General features: G+C 41.3%; 1 protein-coding gene across 6 annotated transcripts in view; it reads left to right on the top strand.

Moving 5' to 3' along the window:
* ACOXL (acyl-CoA oxidase like) overlaps window positions 1-16,317 on the top strand; it is a 327,931-nt gene that overhangs the window by 189,532 nt on the left and 122,082 nt on the right. For all 6 annotated transcript variants that reach the window (XM_029937830.1, XM_029937833.1, XM_029937835.1 and 3 more), the window contains one exon: window positions 4,328-4,417. In XM_029937830.1, the coding sequence (XP_029793690.1) occupies window positions 4,328-4,417 (90 nt within the window). The remainder of the gene's footprint in view (window positions 1-4,327; window positions 4,418-16,317) is intronic.

Genomic DNA, 16,317 nt, shown 5'->3' with positions numbered 1-16,317 from the left:
CTGAGTGCCTTAAAAATACAGAAATTTATTCTGGAGGCTAGAAGTCAACATCAGGCTGTTGCTTGCGGTGGTTTCCTCCGAGGCTTCTCTGTGTGATTTGTAGATGACATGTCTTCACATGGTCTTCCCGCTCTGTGTGTCTGTGCTCAGTGTCCTCTGCTTAGAAACACACCTGGAGGGGTGCCTGGGTGGCTCAGTCGGTTAACCATCCAACTGTGGCTCAGGTCATGATCTCACAGTTCATGAGTTTGAGCCCCACGTCGGGCTTTGTGCTGACAGCTCAGAGCCTGGAGCCTGCTTCGGATTCTGGGTCTCCCTCTCTCTCTCTGCCCCTCCACTACTTGTGCTCTGTCTCTCTCGAAAATAAACAAACATGTAAACAAACAGAAAGAAGGACACCTGGAAATGCTATAAAAAAGTAAACTGAGGTAAAGAGAAGGGGAATGAGGGTAGTGGGTGGGGCAGCTGTCACAGAGACGGAAGGACCAAGGTTGACCTCCCTGTGGTGGGAATTTCAGACCAGAGACAGGAATGAGGGAGGCAGAGCCCCGTGGGGCTCTGCGGGGAGTGTTCTAGACAGGGGGAACAGCACTGCAAAACCTCCGGGGAGCGGGCAAGGCGCTGTGGTGGGAGCAGAGTAGGAAAATTCCACTGACTCTCAACTTTCTCATCTCTAAACTGGGGTGCTGAGACGTCATTGTGAAACATGGAAATGAAGTACCGGATGTAACACAGAGTGCAGAATTGGTCCTCAGTAATGGCCATGACGCCCCCTTTTCTCAACACATCCCAGTGTGCTGGTTTATAAAGCCTGGTGAAGGGGGGTGGGGGCCCCTGGGTGGCTCAGTCAGTGAAGTGTCAGACTAGGCTCAGGTCATGATCTCACAGTTCATGGGTTTGACCCCCATATTGGGTTGTGTGCTGACAGCTCAGAGTCTGGAGCCTGCTTCACATTCTGTGTCTCCCTCCCTCTTTGCCCTTCCCCTGCTAGTGCTGTGTCTCTGTCTCTGTCTCTCTCTCAAAAATAAATAAACAGTAAAAAAAAATCCTGGTGAAGGCACAAAGTGCTGGGTTATGGCATGGCAAGTGTCTTAGATTGCAGAGCCCGGGACTGCCCCTCAGCTTGTCACCTATGGGTGTTCTAGGTGACTGTGTGATTAACATATTTCCTCCTTCCCCAAATTCAGCACTCTTACTTCCCTGTCTTGCTCACCTGGTTCTGGCTTTCCTCACACCCGGCTCACTCCTCAGTCTTCTCTAACTGTAACATGCTCAGTCATGTTCCCTCTCCCTCCAGAACGCTCCACAGCTCCCTTTGCCCAGATCTGACCTGCTGGTTTCCCAGTCCCACCCTACTTTCCTCCTCTTAACACTTATCTCTGCCTTCACAATCTTAGCTCCTATGCCAAGCCTTTTTCTTGGGGTCTTTCTTTCCCACATACCCTTTTATCTCCACATCCTGAGATTATAGATGACTATCTTTTATTTCTGTTGGTTTTTCTGTGTTCTGATTTTTTAAAATAATGCTTATGTATTGCTTTTAGTAATTTATTTTTAAAAACCCAAGTTCATTTTTAATTAGAAAATCACACACACACACACACACACACACACACACACACAGTATTTATAATCATTTGTCTCCCAAAGAATTCAGGGTCCCAAATGTAGAACTTTAGTCCCTCAAGGAGATGGCTGCAAGTCTGCATTCAGTAATGTGTGTTCTCTGCATTGCACGTCTTTCAACCTGAGAGCAAGTTCACACGAAGCACAGATGCCTCGAATGTGTTGAACCTTGTTAGTTTCTCAGCGGTCACCTCAGATATTTCAAAGGAAAGGGCCTATTCTAAGGAAATTAGATCATAACTATGTCCTTGGTAGTTTCAGGAGATTGGAAGTGACGTGCTGGCCACAACGCGTGGTTGGCTTTGGGTTTTCTCTGTGCTGTTTCTTCTTCAGCTGCCAGCAGGCTCTGTGAGGCCCGTGAGCCTTGTGCCTCCGCTCTATCCAGGCCCCGGACAGTCTGGAATCATCGGGAAAGCACTGATGCGGTTTTACTCTGTTTTCAAACACGAAGAGGGTTTCAATGTTGAGTATTGCCATCCAGAAGAGAAATAAATTATATTGCATTGGAAGAACTAATATAAGATAGAGCATCTTTATGTTTTCAGGACTCTATGGCCCCTTCTCTGAGAGACTGTCAGGATTCGTTTGCTGATGCTACTGCGTCTAGAGTAGATGATCTCGCAGGTAATTTTATAGCCCCTGTGGCCTGGCTTCCCCAGGCAGAGCGAGAACAGATTCAGAAGTGTCAGAGAACGCGAAGAATTTGGCACTCTCGCCCCTACTGGGACAGAACAGAGCACAATTCTCAAAGAAAAAGTATTTTGTTTCTTCAGAATCTTTCTTCTGAGCCTTTAGCAGCTATGCTTCTTAAGTATGAATGCTTCTTCCCAGCAGCCAGGTGGCATGCGTAGCGTTAATCTTTTCCACACCAGAACTTGAGAGATTATTCAAGAACATTCCAACACGGCTCTCAGGCTTCACTTTCTTTGTGAGATGGGGTGATGTGAGGTGGGGTGATGCCCACCTCAAACAGCTGTTGTGAGAAAGAAGAAGATTACGTGAAATTGCAAGTGAAATTCGGGTGGACACCCAGTCCAGAACCCAGCTTGTGGTGGGTCCTCGGTAAATGGCAGTGTCACGATGATGAGCGTGAGTCAGCTGTGGTCTTGTGGCAGGGAACACTCTGGGGCCTGGTCACGTTCAGTGGGCACCTAATTTTACGTGGTCTGCGGGTGGGGCAGGTTTATCCCTGTGGTTATGGGGCAGGGGCAGGCGTGGCTGGCAATGTTACTGATGTATTTCTCCATAAATACAACCTGGTTACGTTCATGAACGTGACTAAACAGTCCAGCAGATGATAACGCTGTGCACTTGGGCCTGCTCAGACTGCTGTGATGCTGGCCTGGGTGGTGGGGGCCGGGGTGGGGCAGAAAGTAGGGGCGTCCGAAGCTGGCTCCTGGGTCAGGAAGCACTCACTGATGCCCACAGACCTCTGCAGGCCCCCGGCCCCTGGAAGTGCTGGCTGCTGTGACTCAAGTGGCCATTTTCAGAAAGAAAGCAAGGTACCTTGAGATCGGAGTGTATGGCTGCCCATGGGAGCACCCTTCTGTGCTGCTCCATGTGGCTTGCAAATTTTCAGCAGAGGGTGAGTTTTGTCATTCCCTCCTCAGAGCTGAAGTGCTAAATGCAAATAGTTCAGGGAGAAGTAGCCTGGCAGCCACCTCTGATGTAACTTACTTAGGCAGAATTGATTTGTAGAAGCAGATTTTGAGAGTGGGAAGGATTCTGGAGATTTAATGGGGAGAGCAATGTACTGGAAGAAATAGTGCGCAGGAGCCTTCAGAAGGGGAAGGGCCCGAGGCCAAACAAAGGCAAACTTTGCTGTTCCCCATTTTGCCTGGGGCTGATTGACTTTCTCTTGAGCAGCTGCTCCTCCCAGTTTGTGTGCAGAAATACTGTCAACACTTTGAAAATGAGCAGCAGGCTACTGCCATTTAAATAAGGATTTCAGGAAATAAAAAATAAAACTAGCTAGAAACTAGAGTGTGAATTTATGACGCAAAGTATGTAATGATATTAACATGCAGATTGGCAGTGTAGGATTTTTATGTCATGTCCCAAGAATCAGGTTATTTGCTAATTTTGAAAAGGTTGGGGTGGAGGAGGCATCATTCTCGCGCATATATTTAGGGCATAATCAATAATTTCTTGACATTTATTAGAAATCATAAGATTTGAGGGGCGCCTGGGTGGCTCAGTCGGTTAAGCGTCTGACTTTGGCTCAGGTCATGATCTCACAGTTTGTGTGTTCGAGCCTCGCATGGAGCTCTGTGCTGACAGCTCAGAGCCTGGAGCCTGCTTCAGATTCTGCGTCTCCCTCTCTCTCTGCCCCTCCCCCCTCTCTGTCTCTGTCTCTCAAAATAAAATAAAGACATAAAAAAATAAAAAAGAATTCATAAGATTTAGAAGAGAGAGAAAAAAATCAGCACAATTCGTTGAGATATTTCAGAAAAAAAATGTGATATGACTATGTTCAAATGTTTTTACTAATTATGAAGGCAAATCCAAAATAATATTTATGGGTCAAAAGCAAGTGTGATTGTTTAAAATTCTTAAAATGGTTATTATGGGCAGGAGAACTATAGTTATTGTATTGTTTTCCGTTTTCCATAGTTTTGTATAATTTTGAAGAGAAGTTTAGTCTTTTGTGATGATGGGATTACACATTTAAAATGCGTTACATTTCTTTTTTCTGCAATAGGGTTACATGATGGAAAACCGGATCTCTGGCCTCAAATGTGACGCAGATGTGTTTGTAACTTTTGAAGGTGACAATGTTGTTATGCTGCAGGTAAGATTCAGGAAATGTTTATTCTTCTTTTTTTAAAAAAATGTTTATTTATTTTTTTGAGAGAGACTGAGAGTGAGTGTGCCTGAGTGTGCTAGTGCTGGTCAGGGAGGGGCAGATGCAGAGGGAGGGAGAGAGAATCCCAAGCAGGCTCCACACTGTCAGCACAGCACCAGACATGGGGCTTGATCTCATGAACCGTGAGATCATAACCTGAACTAAAATCAAGAGTCAGCCACTTAACCAACTGAGCCACCCAAGGGCCCCTTGGAAATATTTATTCTTCTTAAACAGCATAACTTTCAAGATCAAGATTTATCGAGATATCTGAAATGTTTTATATGTTTTATTTTCATCTAATGTCTCCATTTAATTGGTAGGTGTTTTCCTGCTAAGCACTTGATCTTTGCAGTAGTTGAACAGGGATTAAATTATTTCTCTCCTGGCTGATCTTTGATATTGAACTATATCTTTTTGGCTTTAAGAAAACAATTTCTTATACACAATTAGTCAGATTTTTGTCCTGGGAAGGCTATTCCAAAAGAATATATGAAGATCCAGAAGATGAACAGGCACAAAGACATGAAAAGGCAATTTACGAAAGGAGGGCAATTGATCAACCTCACTGGCGATCAGAGAAATGCACATTAGGGCATCCTATAATACTGTTTTCTCTATCAAACTGATTCCCATTTAAGAGTATATTGAAGGGGCACCTGGGTGGCTCAGTCAGTTAAGCGTCTAACTTCGGCTCAGGTCATGATCTCATGGCCCGTGGGTTCAAGCCCCGCATCGGGTTCTGGAGCCTGGAGCCTGCTTCAGATTCTGTGTCTCCCTCTTTCTCTGCCCCTCCCCCCTCGCTCTCTGTCTCTCAAAATAAAGACAAAAAAAAAAAGAGTATATTCAAATCCCAGTGGTGGTGAGAACAAAAGAGGCACTCTTCCATGTTGCTGTTAGGCTGTGTGTGATTCTACTTCTGGGACTATCTAAGGTAATAATCCTAAAATGCAGGAAAACGTAAAGGCACAAACGCTATTAGTACATTATTTATTACAGCAATAATGTTGGAATCTAAATTTTCAACAATAGGAAAATTATATGTAAATCATGTTCTGGCCACTCAGTAGGGAATTACATAGCTTTTAAAATTGTACTTATAAAGAGTTTATTACAGAAATTAAAAACTCATGATATGGTAAGTAAAAACGAGATAAAATTATATACACAATGTGATCATAATTTGGTGTTTTTCAAAAAGAAAAATAAGGACTTCTGGTTCTGCTAAGATGAAATGACCCTATTCCTCCAGGTTCTCCCTCTTAATAATTAAACACCCTGGACATAACACAACAAACAAGTGTAAGAAAACCCTGAACGGGAGAAAGAAGAAAGCAGGCTGCCTAGGGATCTTGGAACTGGAGGAGGGAAATGGCAGTAAGTTCTCTGGGTTTCCTAACCCTCTCCCATCAATCCTGGATAGGGCATATATGTATGCTCCGAAGCTCTAATAGGCGCAGAGAAACTCCAAGAAAAGCCTGTTCCCCCTTAGCCAAAGAATAGGGAAGATGGTGGCCTAACACCACCACCACCACCACCACCACCAACAACAACAAAAACAAACAAACAAAATCTTTCTAGCAATACTCTCTCTACATCAAACAAAAGAGACAAACTGAACACACACACACACACACACACACACACACACACACACACACACTCCTGTTTCAGCAGGGCCTGGCAGGAACTAATCTTTTCATCTGACCTCTGATCCAAGGAGTAGGAGAAGCAGGTAGCAGGTGGTAGCACTCCCATTACCCAACCTGGTGCTGTTGGTGGGGCTGAGCAGGAGTCTAATCTTCTGTCCCCTGCCTAGTAGAAGCAACTGGAAGTCAGATTTTACATCAGGGTAATGTCAGCAGGGCCCATTGGTGAGCTAAGTATCCATCTCTACTCAGCAGCAGCAAGACCCTTTGAGGTGATGTAAAGTGAAACAATTCAGCAGTGTGACTGAACCCTGTACCCCAGTGTCAGCAGGATCCAATGGAGAGTTGAGCCCCTACTTCCACAACTAGAATGGAGGTCATCATCTAGACTAGCCCAGGGGTGTGATAAAAAAAAAACAAGAAGGCTCAAATAACCAGTATTAGGAATGAAAATGGATATGTCACTAGGTATCTCACAGGAATTAAAAGAATAATGAAGGAATACTAGAAAATAATTTTATATTAATAAACTTGATGATTTTGTCAAATTGACCAATTCCTCAAAAACAACAAACACCCAAACCTAACCAACTGGAAATCAACAACGTGAATAGTCCTATAATCCCACAGAAATTGATTTTTTATTAATAATAAAATACTTCCTCAAAAGAAATCTCCAGGCCTAGGTGTCATTGAAGAGTTCTGTCAAACATCTAGAGAAGAATTTTATACAGTCTCTTCCAGAAAACGGGAAGGAAGGCAACACTTCCCAACTCACGTTGTATAGCTCGTTATTACTCTGATACCAAAGGTAGACATTACAAAAAAGGGAAAAATACATGTCAATAACCCTTATAAACTTAGATGCAAGAATCTTCAACAGAATATTAGCAAATTGAATCTAACAGTGTATAAAATAAATTATGCACCATCATGGAATTTATTCTTGATGTACAAGGCTGTTTTAGCATTCAGAAACCAAGTGTTACAGTCCATTGCATCATTAGACTATAAGAGAAAAAAAATCATATGAACATATTGGTTTACACAGTTAAAGCTTTTGACAAAATCACAATGTAAAATCTTATCAAACCAGGAATAGCAGGGAACTTCTTTAACTTTATAAAAAGTGTATACAAAAAATATAAGTAACATCATATTCACTGGTAAATCACTGGATACTTTTCCTCTAAGATCAGGAACAAGTCAAGGATGTCCTCTGGTACCAGTGTTATTCAACATAGGGCTGGGTGTTATACCAGTGTATTAAGGCAAGAAAAAGAAATACAAGACATAGATATTATAAAGGAAGAAATAAAAACTGTCCCTGTTTCCACATTATGTTATTATCTATATAGGAAATTCAGAGGAGCTATCCCCAAACTCCTATAACTGAGTTCAGCAAGACTGCAAGATACAAGATCAATACACAAAAACCAATCTTGTTTCTATATACTAATAACAAACATGAAAACTGAAATTAAACATACAATGTCATTTACAATTATTCCAAAAAAAATGAAATGGTTAGGTTTAAATTTAATAGACAGGCCATAAAGATCTATATGCTGAAAATTACAAAATGCTCAAAAGAAATCAAAGAAATCCTAAATGAATGGAGAGACATCCTATATTCATTGTTTGGATAGCTCTGTGTAGGAAGACGTCAGTTCTGCCCAAATTGATCTAAAGATTTAATGAAATTCCCATCAAAATCACAACAAAGTTTTGTTGTAGACGTAGACAAGTTTATTCTAAGACATCATCAAAATGTTGGAATAGGAGTTTTCTGCCATCCTAACCTTAGAGAACACTAATTTGATAATCACCCAAGGGTAACAGTGTCTTTGTATAAGTCTAGGAGTTCAGCACATTGTTGGAGCAAAAAATAATCTGAGATTGGATGCACTGAGGAAAGTAAGAGGAACAGTTTCACTTGACCCATGTCACCTCTCCCTGGAGGCAGCACAGCTCCATGATAAAAGAGATCTCTCAGCCTGTGATTCCCCCACAGGGCAAAGTGAGAATGTGTAAGTGAGCACCCAGCTTCCCCAGCTGGGTGGGACATTGCCCAAGAGGCCCATTCCTTTCTCCTCTTTCCCAGACTTCTGAGGTGTGTTGCATGACATGGACTGCAAGGAGTAGCTGGGAGATGGCAGCCAGGGCTGACATCAGTTGGATATGGATCCTACTTTGCAGACTCCTTATGAACCGCTGGGGACACCTCACTTACAGATCTTCCAACTTGGTCCACGGTCACCCACAACACTCTACATGCCTCAGTCACACTCATTGCTATTCCGTGGCCAGTTGTCACTGTACACTCCCAAGGGCAGCAAGGACCAGCCTTTGCAGACAGCAAGTGAGCACCTCCAGAATGCCAGCCCGGCCCTGCAGGATTAGAAGAAAGCATACAAACTTGAGCATTTAGTACGACCCAAGGGGAAGCAAACAAGAAGCTAGCCATAAGCACTAATCCTAGTTTTGCAGGATCAAAAGAAGTAATACAATCTTAAGGACTATTCCCTGAGAGGGAAGAGGAGGTATGGAACACGTGTATCTGTAGAAGGTCCTAGAAAGCCTCAATTCATAAGAGGACCGATGGAAGGTATTTCTCTCCCAACGCCTGTCACTCAAGACTGGAGGAGGTGACAGCTTCTTCAGATGTGAAGACAGCAATGGAAGACTTCAAGGAACACGAGAAATAAAGGAAACGTGATACCACCAAAGGGACATAAGGATTTTCTAGTAAGTGACCCCAAAGGTGATGAAGATCTGCAATTTTCCTGATAAGCAATTCAAAATAGTTGTTTTGGGGAAGTTCAGTGAGCTGCAAGAAAACACAGGCAGATAATTCATTGAAATCAGGAAAGCAACGCATGAAAAAAAGTTAGATATTTAACAAAGAAATATAAATCATTAAAAACAACCAAATAGGATTACAGAGCTGGGGAGTATAATGAATGAAGTGAAAGATGCGGTAGAGAATATCAACAGCAGACCTGATTGAGCAGAAAAAGACTTTGTGAAGGAGAATACAGGTCATTTGAAATTATCCAGTCAGAGGAGAACAAAGGAAAAAGAGTGGAGAAAGCCGACAGGAACCATGGGCCACCTTTAGGAGGAAGAATCTATGCGTATTGGAATCTCCAAAGGGGAGGACAGGGAGATGAGGGTAGAAATTTCATTAAAGAAATCATGGTTGACAGTGTCCCAGATCTGGGGAGAGATTTGGGTATTTAAGTTCAAGAAGCTCATAAGTCCACCAAGACTTTTAACTCAAAGGGATCTTCTTCAATGTATATTATAATAAAATGGTTTAAAAGACAAAAAAATTTAAAAGCAGCAAGAGAAAAAAAAATCCTCAAATACAAGGGAACCCCAATAAGGCTGTCAGTAGATTTCTCAGCAAAAACTTTGCAGGCCAGGAGAGAGTGAGATGATATATTCAAATACTGAAGAAAAAAGAAACCCTTTTAACAGAAATATTTAAACTAGCAAAGTTTTCCTTCAAAAATGAAGGAGAGCTATGGACTCTCTCAAGCAACAAAAGCCAAGAGAGTTCTTCGCCACCAGGCCTGCCTTCAAAGAGATGATGAAAAGAGTTCTTTGAGCTAAAATGAAAGGACATGATTAGTAAGAAAACATAAAACACAATAGTCAAAGCAAGCATGTTGCCAGATTCAGAATATTCTGATACTGTCATATGGTGGCATTTAAACATTCAGCCCTAGTATAAAGAGTAAAGGGCAAAGTATTAAAAATTAGTACAACTACAATAATTTGTTAAGAGATACACAACATAAAAAGATGTAGGGGCATCTGGGTTGATCAGTCAGTTGAGCTCTTGCTATCGGTTCAGATTATGATCCTGCGGTGGTGGGATTGAGCCCTTTGTTGGGTTCTGTGCTGGGTGTGGAGCCTGCTTGGGATTCTCTCTCTCTGTCTCTGTCTGTCTCTCTCTCTCTTTCTCAAAAAAAAAAAAAAGATGTAAATTATGACATCACAAACAAAACAAGGCAGAGTAGAAAGGTAGAATTTTTGTGTGTGATTGAAGTTGCCATTAGCTCAAAATATTTTACATAAGTCTCCTGGCAAAAACCTAGAGCGGACACAAAAGGTAAGAAGAAGAGAAGCAAAGTGATTTTCTTTATGTAAAATCATCAGATCACAAAGGAAGATGATAAGAGGTAAAAAGGAGCAAGGGAGCCACGGAACAGCCAGAGAACAGTAAGATGCTGTAAGTCCTTCCATATAAATAATTGTTTAAATGTAAATGGATTACATTCTCCAGTCAAAAGGCATAGAGTGGCTGAATGGATTTAAAAAAAACAAACAAACCCGCAAGACCCAAGTATATGTTGTATATAAGAGATTTACTTGAACTTTAAGGACATATAAAGGTGCAAAATGAAAGGATGGAAAAGATATTCCGTGCAAATGGAAACCAAAAGGGAGTGAGGGTAGTACACTTCTATCAGACTAAATAGAATTTAAGTCAAATCTAACAGGAGGCAAAGAAGGTCATTATATAATGATAAATGGGTCAAGTCATTAAGAGGTTATAACAATTATAAATATAATGGACCCAACATTGGAGTACCTAAGTATATTAAGCAAATACTAATAGATCTGAAGGGAGCAATACTGCGATAGTTGTAGGGGACTTCAGTATCTCACTTTTAAAAATGGATAGATCATCCAGACAGAAAAGCAATAGGGAAACTATAGACCTGAACTATACTTTAGACCAAATGGATGTAACAGATATGTACAGAATGTCCCATCCAACAACAGCAGAATGGATACTTTTTTCAAATGCCTGTGGACCATTCCCCAGGATAGATCATGTTAGGTCACAAACAAATCTTAGCAAATTTCAGAAGATTGAAATCCTACCATGTATTTTTTCCAACCACAATTGTATGAAACTAAAAACCCATAACATACTCAACAGTGAAATGTTGAAAGCTTTTCCTCTAATATCAGGAACAAGACAGGGTTCCTACTGTCACTACTCTTCTACATCATGCTGGAAGTCCTTGCCAGAGAACTAGGCAAGAAAAAGAAAGGGCATCTAAATTGGAAAGGAGGAAGTAACATTGTTCTGTTTGCAGATGGCATGATCTTATATAAAGAAATCCTAAAGAATCCACCAAAAATTTCTAGAACCAATAAATGAATTTAGTAAAATTACAGAATTAAAATCGACATACAAAATTTAGTTGCATTTCTGTACACTAACAGCAAAATGTCTGAAAAAGAAATAAAGAAAGCAATCTCATTTCTAACAGCATCAAAGATAATAAAACACTTAAAACTAAATATAACCAAGGAAGTGAAAGATCTGAACACTGAAAACTAGAAGACTTTAAAGAAAGAGATTGAAGAAGGCACAATAAATAGAAAAATATTCCATTTTGTGGATTGGAAGAATTAATATTTTTAAAATGTTCATACTACTCAAAGCCATCTGTATATTCTACATAATTCCTATCAACATTCCAAAGGCCTTTTTTACGAATAGAAAAAACAATCCTAGGATTTATATGGAATCACAAGGGAGCCTGAATAGCAAAGCAATCCTGAGAAAGAACAAAGCTGAAGGCGTAACACTTTCTGAGTTCAACCTGTATTACAAAGCTATACTCAAACAGTGGTGGTACTGCCGTAAAGAAGGGCATATGGACCAATGGAACAGAATCAAGAGCCCAGAAATAAATCCAGGCATGTGCAGTCAACTAATACCTGACAAGGGAGTTAAGAATACGCAATGGAGAAAGGAAACTCACTTCAATACCAGGTACTGGGAAAACCGGATATTGACATGCAAAAGAATGAAAATGGACCCATGTCTTACACCACTCACAAAAATTAGCTTGAAATGGATTAGATACTTAAACATAAGATTTGAAACTGTAAAACTTACAGAAGTAAACAGGGAAAAGTCTCCTAGACATTGGTCTTGGTAATAATTTTTTGAATATAATACCCAAAACACAAGCAACAGAAGTGAAAGTAAATGCATCAAACTATTAAAAATTTGTGCTCAAAAAGAAACAGTCAACAAAATGAGAAGGCAACCTATGGAATGGGAGGGAATATTTGCAAACCATATACTGAATAAGGGGTTAATATATAAGAAAATTGTACAACTCAATGGCAAAAAGGAAATAACCCAATTTAAAAATGGACAAAAGACCTGAATAGATATTTTTCTAAAGAACACATAAAAGTGACCAACAGGTGTATGAAAAGATGCTTAATATCACTAATCACCAGGGAAATGCACATCAAAAAACCACAGTGAGATAACAGCTCACACATGTTAGGATGGCTTTTAGGGAAAAAAAAAAGATTAAAAAATAATGGCAAGAATGCAAAGAAAAGGGAACCCTTGCACATTTGTGCACTGTTGGTAGGAATGTAAGTTGGCAGAGCCAATATAGAAAATAGTATGGAAGATCTTCAAAATATTAAAAATAGAACTACTCTATGATCCAGCAACCCCCCTCCTGGGTGTATGTCCAAAGGAATTGAAATCGGGATCTCAAAGGGCTGTCTGCACACCCAGCTCGCTGTAGCATTATTCATAATAGCTAAGTTATGGAAACAGTCTAAGTGCCTATCCGTGGATGAGATGAGTCCATGCAAATATGCCCTACTGATTTTTGTCAAAGTTGCAAAAGCAGTTCAACGCCAGAATGATAGCCTTTTCAAAAACTAGTGCTGGAGTAACAGAGCATCCAGACACAGTAAGATGAACCTCAGCCTCAGTTTCCTACCTTACAAAAGTTTTGACTCAAAATAAACTACTCAAATACGGAACATAAAATTATAGAAACTTCTACAAAAAATGTAAGAGGAAATCTTTGAGAGCTCAGACCAGAAAAACATTCTTAGATTTGACATCAAAAGCACAATTCATAAAGGGGGAAAAAAAAAGCCTAGACTTTATCAAACATAAAACCTTTTTCTTTGTGAAAGACTATGAATGGGAATGAAAAGACAAGCTAAATACCAGGAGAAAATAATTGCAAACCACATAATCTGACAAAGGACTTGGGTCCGGAATATAGAAAGAAGCCTCAAAACTCAACAGTAAAAAACAATCCAGTTATGAAATAGGCAATAGACATTTCACTGAAGAGGATATGCCAGTGTCAGAAGGGAACATGAAAAGATAAGCAACATCCTTAACCATTGGGGAATTGCGAATTTAAACTACCTTGAGATACCAGAGTAAATGTATCAAAATGCTAATATTTTAAAAATATGAATAATATTTTTATAATGCCAAAGGAAGCAGAGAGACTGGATCACTCCTATATACCCATTACTAGTGGGTATCTGAAATGTTACAGCCACTCTAGAAAAAAGTGTGCAGTTTCTTAAAAAACTAAACATGTACTTACGATATGACCCAGGAGTTATACTCGTGGGCATTTACTTTCAGAGAAGTGAAAACTTCTGTTTACACAAAAACCTGCACATGAATGTTCATAGCTAGTGTCTTCATAATGACCCCACACTGGAAACAACTGAAATGTCCTTCAGTGGGTGACCTGTCAGGCTGAGAGTGGCGTGTCCATGGAGTACTACTCAGCAAGAAAAAACCAGGAATTGTTGATACTGTCAGCAACTTAGATGCTGAATGAGAGAAACCAATCCAAAAAGGTCCATCCTATTCTCAAAAAATTAAAAAAAAAATTTTTTTAACGTTTATTTCTTTGGGGTGGGGGTAAGGGCAGAGAGAGGGAGAGAGAAAATCCAAAGCAGGCTCCAGGCTCCAGGCTGTCAGCACAGAGTCTGATGCAGGGCTTGAACCTATAAGCCATGAGATCATGACCAGAGCTGAAGTAGGACACTCAACCGACTGAGCCACCCAGGTGCCCCTATCCCATTTCTATAACATTCTTGAAATGACGAAATTGTAGTGAGGGAGATCAGGTCAGTGTTGCCAGGGGTAAGGGAGGGAAAGGGGAGGGAAGTGGTTGTAATTATAAAAAGGTAGCATGAGGGGTCCTGGGGATGGATCTCTTCTGTATCTTGCTTGTTGTGGTCACACAGATCAACATATGTGATAAAACTGCATAGAACTACACACACACACACATGCGTGCCCGCTTACACACACACATACACACCTGCATGTAAAAGTAGCAAAAACTGAGTGAGCTCTGTGGATTGGACCAGCATCATTTTTCCTGGTTGTGACATTGAATGTGAACTGTAAGATGTTACGGTAAAGGCTACGGGGGGTCTCTCTGGATCCTTTCTTACGATGGGATTCTTACAATTACGTAACAATGGAAAGTAAAAAGAAACAAAAAATGAAAGAAGAAAACAAATAGAAACTTCTGCATAGATAAGTTTAGAAATAAACGTATAAAAATATTGGAGATAGTTATCATATGTCATAAAGGCACTGGATGATTGAAAAACTGTTTATATTGAAATGAATTTTTATAATGAAAAAATTTTTACAGTGAAGAAATGGCTAAGTTAACGAGTAATGCAGACCTTTTTGGAATGCTATTCGGGTAGAAGTTTAGTCTGTTGAAAACTAGAATGTTGTAGGATACTTAACCGGCAGCTCTCCCCTACCCCCTTACTATTTTAGCTTTCAGAGATATCTATAGTTAAGCAAATAATCTAGGGGGATTATTTAAGAATTGCCATTTAATGTGAGCTAGACTAACAGTTACCCGCTCTTTTGTCTCCCTCCTACTTAAACGTTGCTCCAAAACAAAACGAAGTCTCTCCTTAAGAATAGTCACTAATCAAACATTGCACTCATTTACATTCTCCGTCTCAGCTGGTGATCCAAGTGTGTCAGGTTTTTCCACAGCCTTCTCTTTGGCATGCAGTTCATCCTGAGTCTAACATCATGATTCAGTGCTTTCATTGCACACTCTAGCTTGTGGGCACCATGGACAGACTGTTGAACTTACTCATGGGATGGTCACGGTTTCTTGCTCTGAGTGAAAGTGGAAGCGAAGGGAGAAATAGGGACTGCCTGCTGTTTGTCATGTAACCAGTACGTGAGCAACGAGAGGGATGGTCTGTTGGTAACAGTGGCCGGTAACACAGGGATGCTGGGAAAGAGAGAGGCTGAGCTGCCTGCCCAGGGGAACATGTGCCTGCGCAGAGAGGCAGAGTGTCCCTGCAGTCAGAACCCATAAGGAGGACTTCATGGCCCAGGCTGAGGAAGGAAGGCAGGAATGGTTCAGTCTGCTAGAAAGGAAACAGCCAGTGACCTTGAAAGTAGATCGTTTTAAGGAACTTGACATATTTCTGGCGAATGGAAAGCAGGTGGGATGGAATTGATGGATCAACTCAAGTAGAGAGGGCTGGAGGGGAGAGTTGTTATTTTTGGGTGTCTTCGGGAAGACACCGAGTCACAGGGATTGAGAGCAGAAGAGGCCTGGTGCCGAGGGCCAGGCAGTTCTGTAGGAGCCTGCCTCACAGCAAGGTGGCCAGGCTCCCACGTCAGAGCACCCGACTGCACCAGTAGCATCTGCCACAAGTCTGGAAACCTGCTCTGGAAAGGACACTTGATAGCCTTCCCAGGGAGGGTTTGGTCTCCTGGGGTGAGAGACTGAGACCCTAAACACATTACCTTTGTGCTGGGGAGAGCATCAGCCTGCCTGCTTGCCACCAGTTGACACACCCTACAGGAAACCTATCAATTGACATGTCCTGTTTGGTACCCAGCTTCCAGGCTACCTGGCACCACACATGATGGGGAAGGTGGCTTTGGCTGCCCGCACTGGTCAGCCCCGCCACCTTCTACTTGAGTGTTGGAATCTGCCCACATGAGGGAAGCTACCTTTCTCTGGGCTGGATTTTGCTTTGATTCTACTTCCTGAAGTAGAAATTGAAAACACAGTAGACTAGGGGACAGCAGAAACTGCTCAGGGACTTTCACAGTATTCCAGGGTTTTCTACAGTGCTTTCAGCCCTCTGCCTGAAGGTGAGACTCCAGTGATTTTGGATATGGTCAGCTGCCATGCCTTGATTGAGGACATGGGGACAGAGTGGGCATGCACTATAGAATTTCTACGGGCTTTACATATTTCCCTTTAAGCAAGATGGAAGGTCCTCTGACCCTTTCATTATTTTCCTGGGGCAGAGGTTATAGACCCTTGGTGAAATTTAATTACATCCTCCACCAAATCCAATTACTCCCCACAC

This window comes from Suricata suricatta, chromosome 4 (assembly GCF_006229205.1).
Source record: "Suricata suricatta isolate VVHF042 chromosome 4, meerkat_22Aug2017_6uvM2_HiC, whole genome shotgun sequence".
NCBI lineage: Eukaryota > Metazoa > Chordata > Mammalia > Carnivora > Herpestidae > Suricata > Suricata suricatta.
Note: the sequence above shows the minus strand (reverse complement) of the source record. Positions and strands in the feature narration are given on the sequence as shown.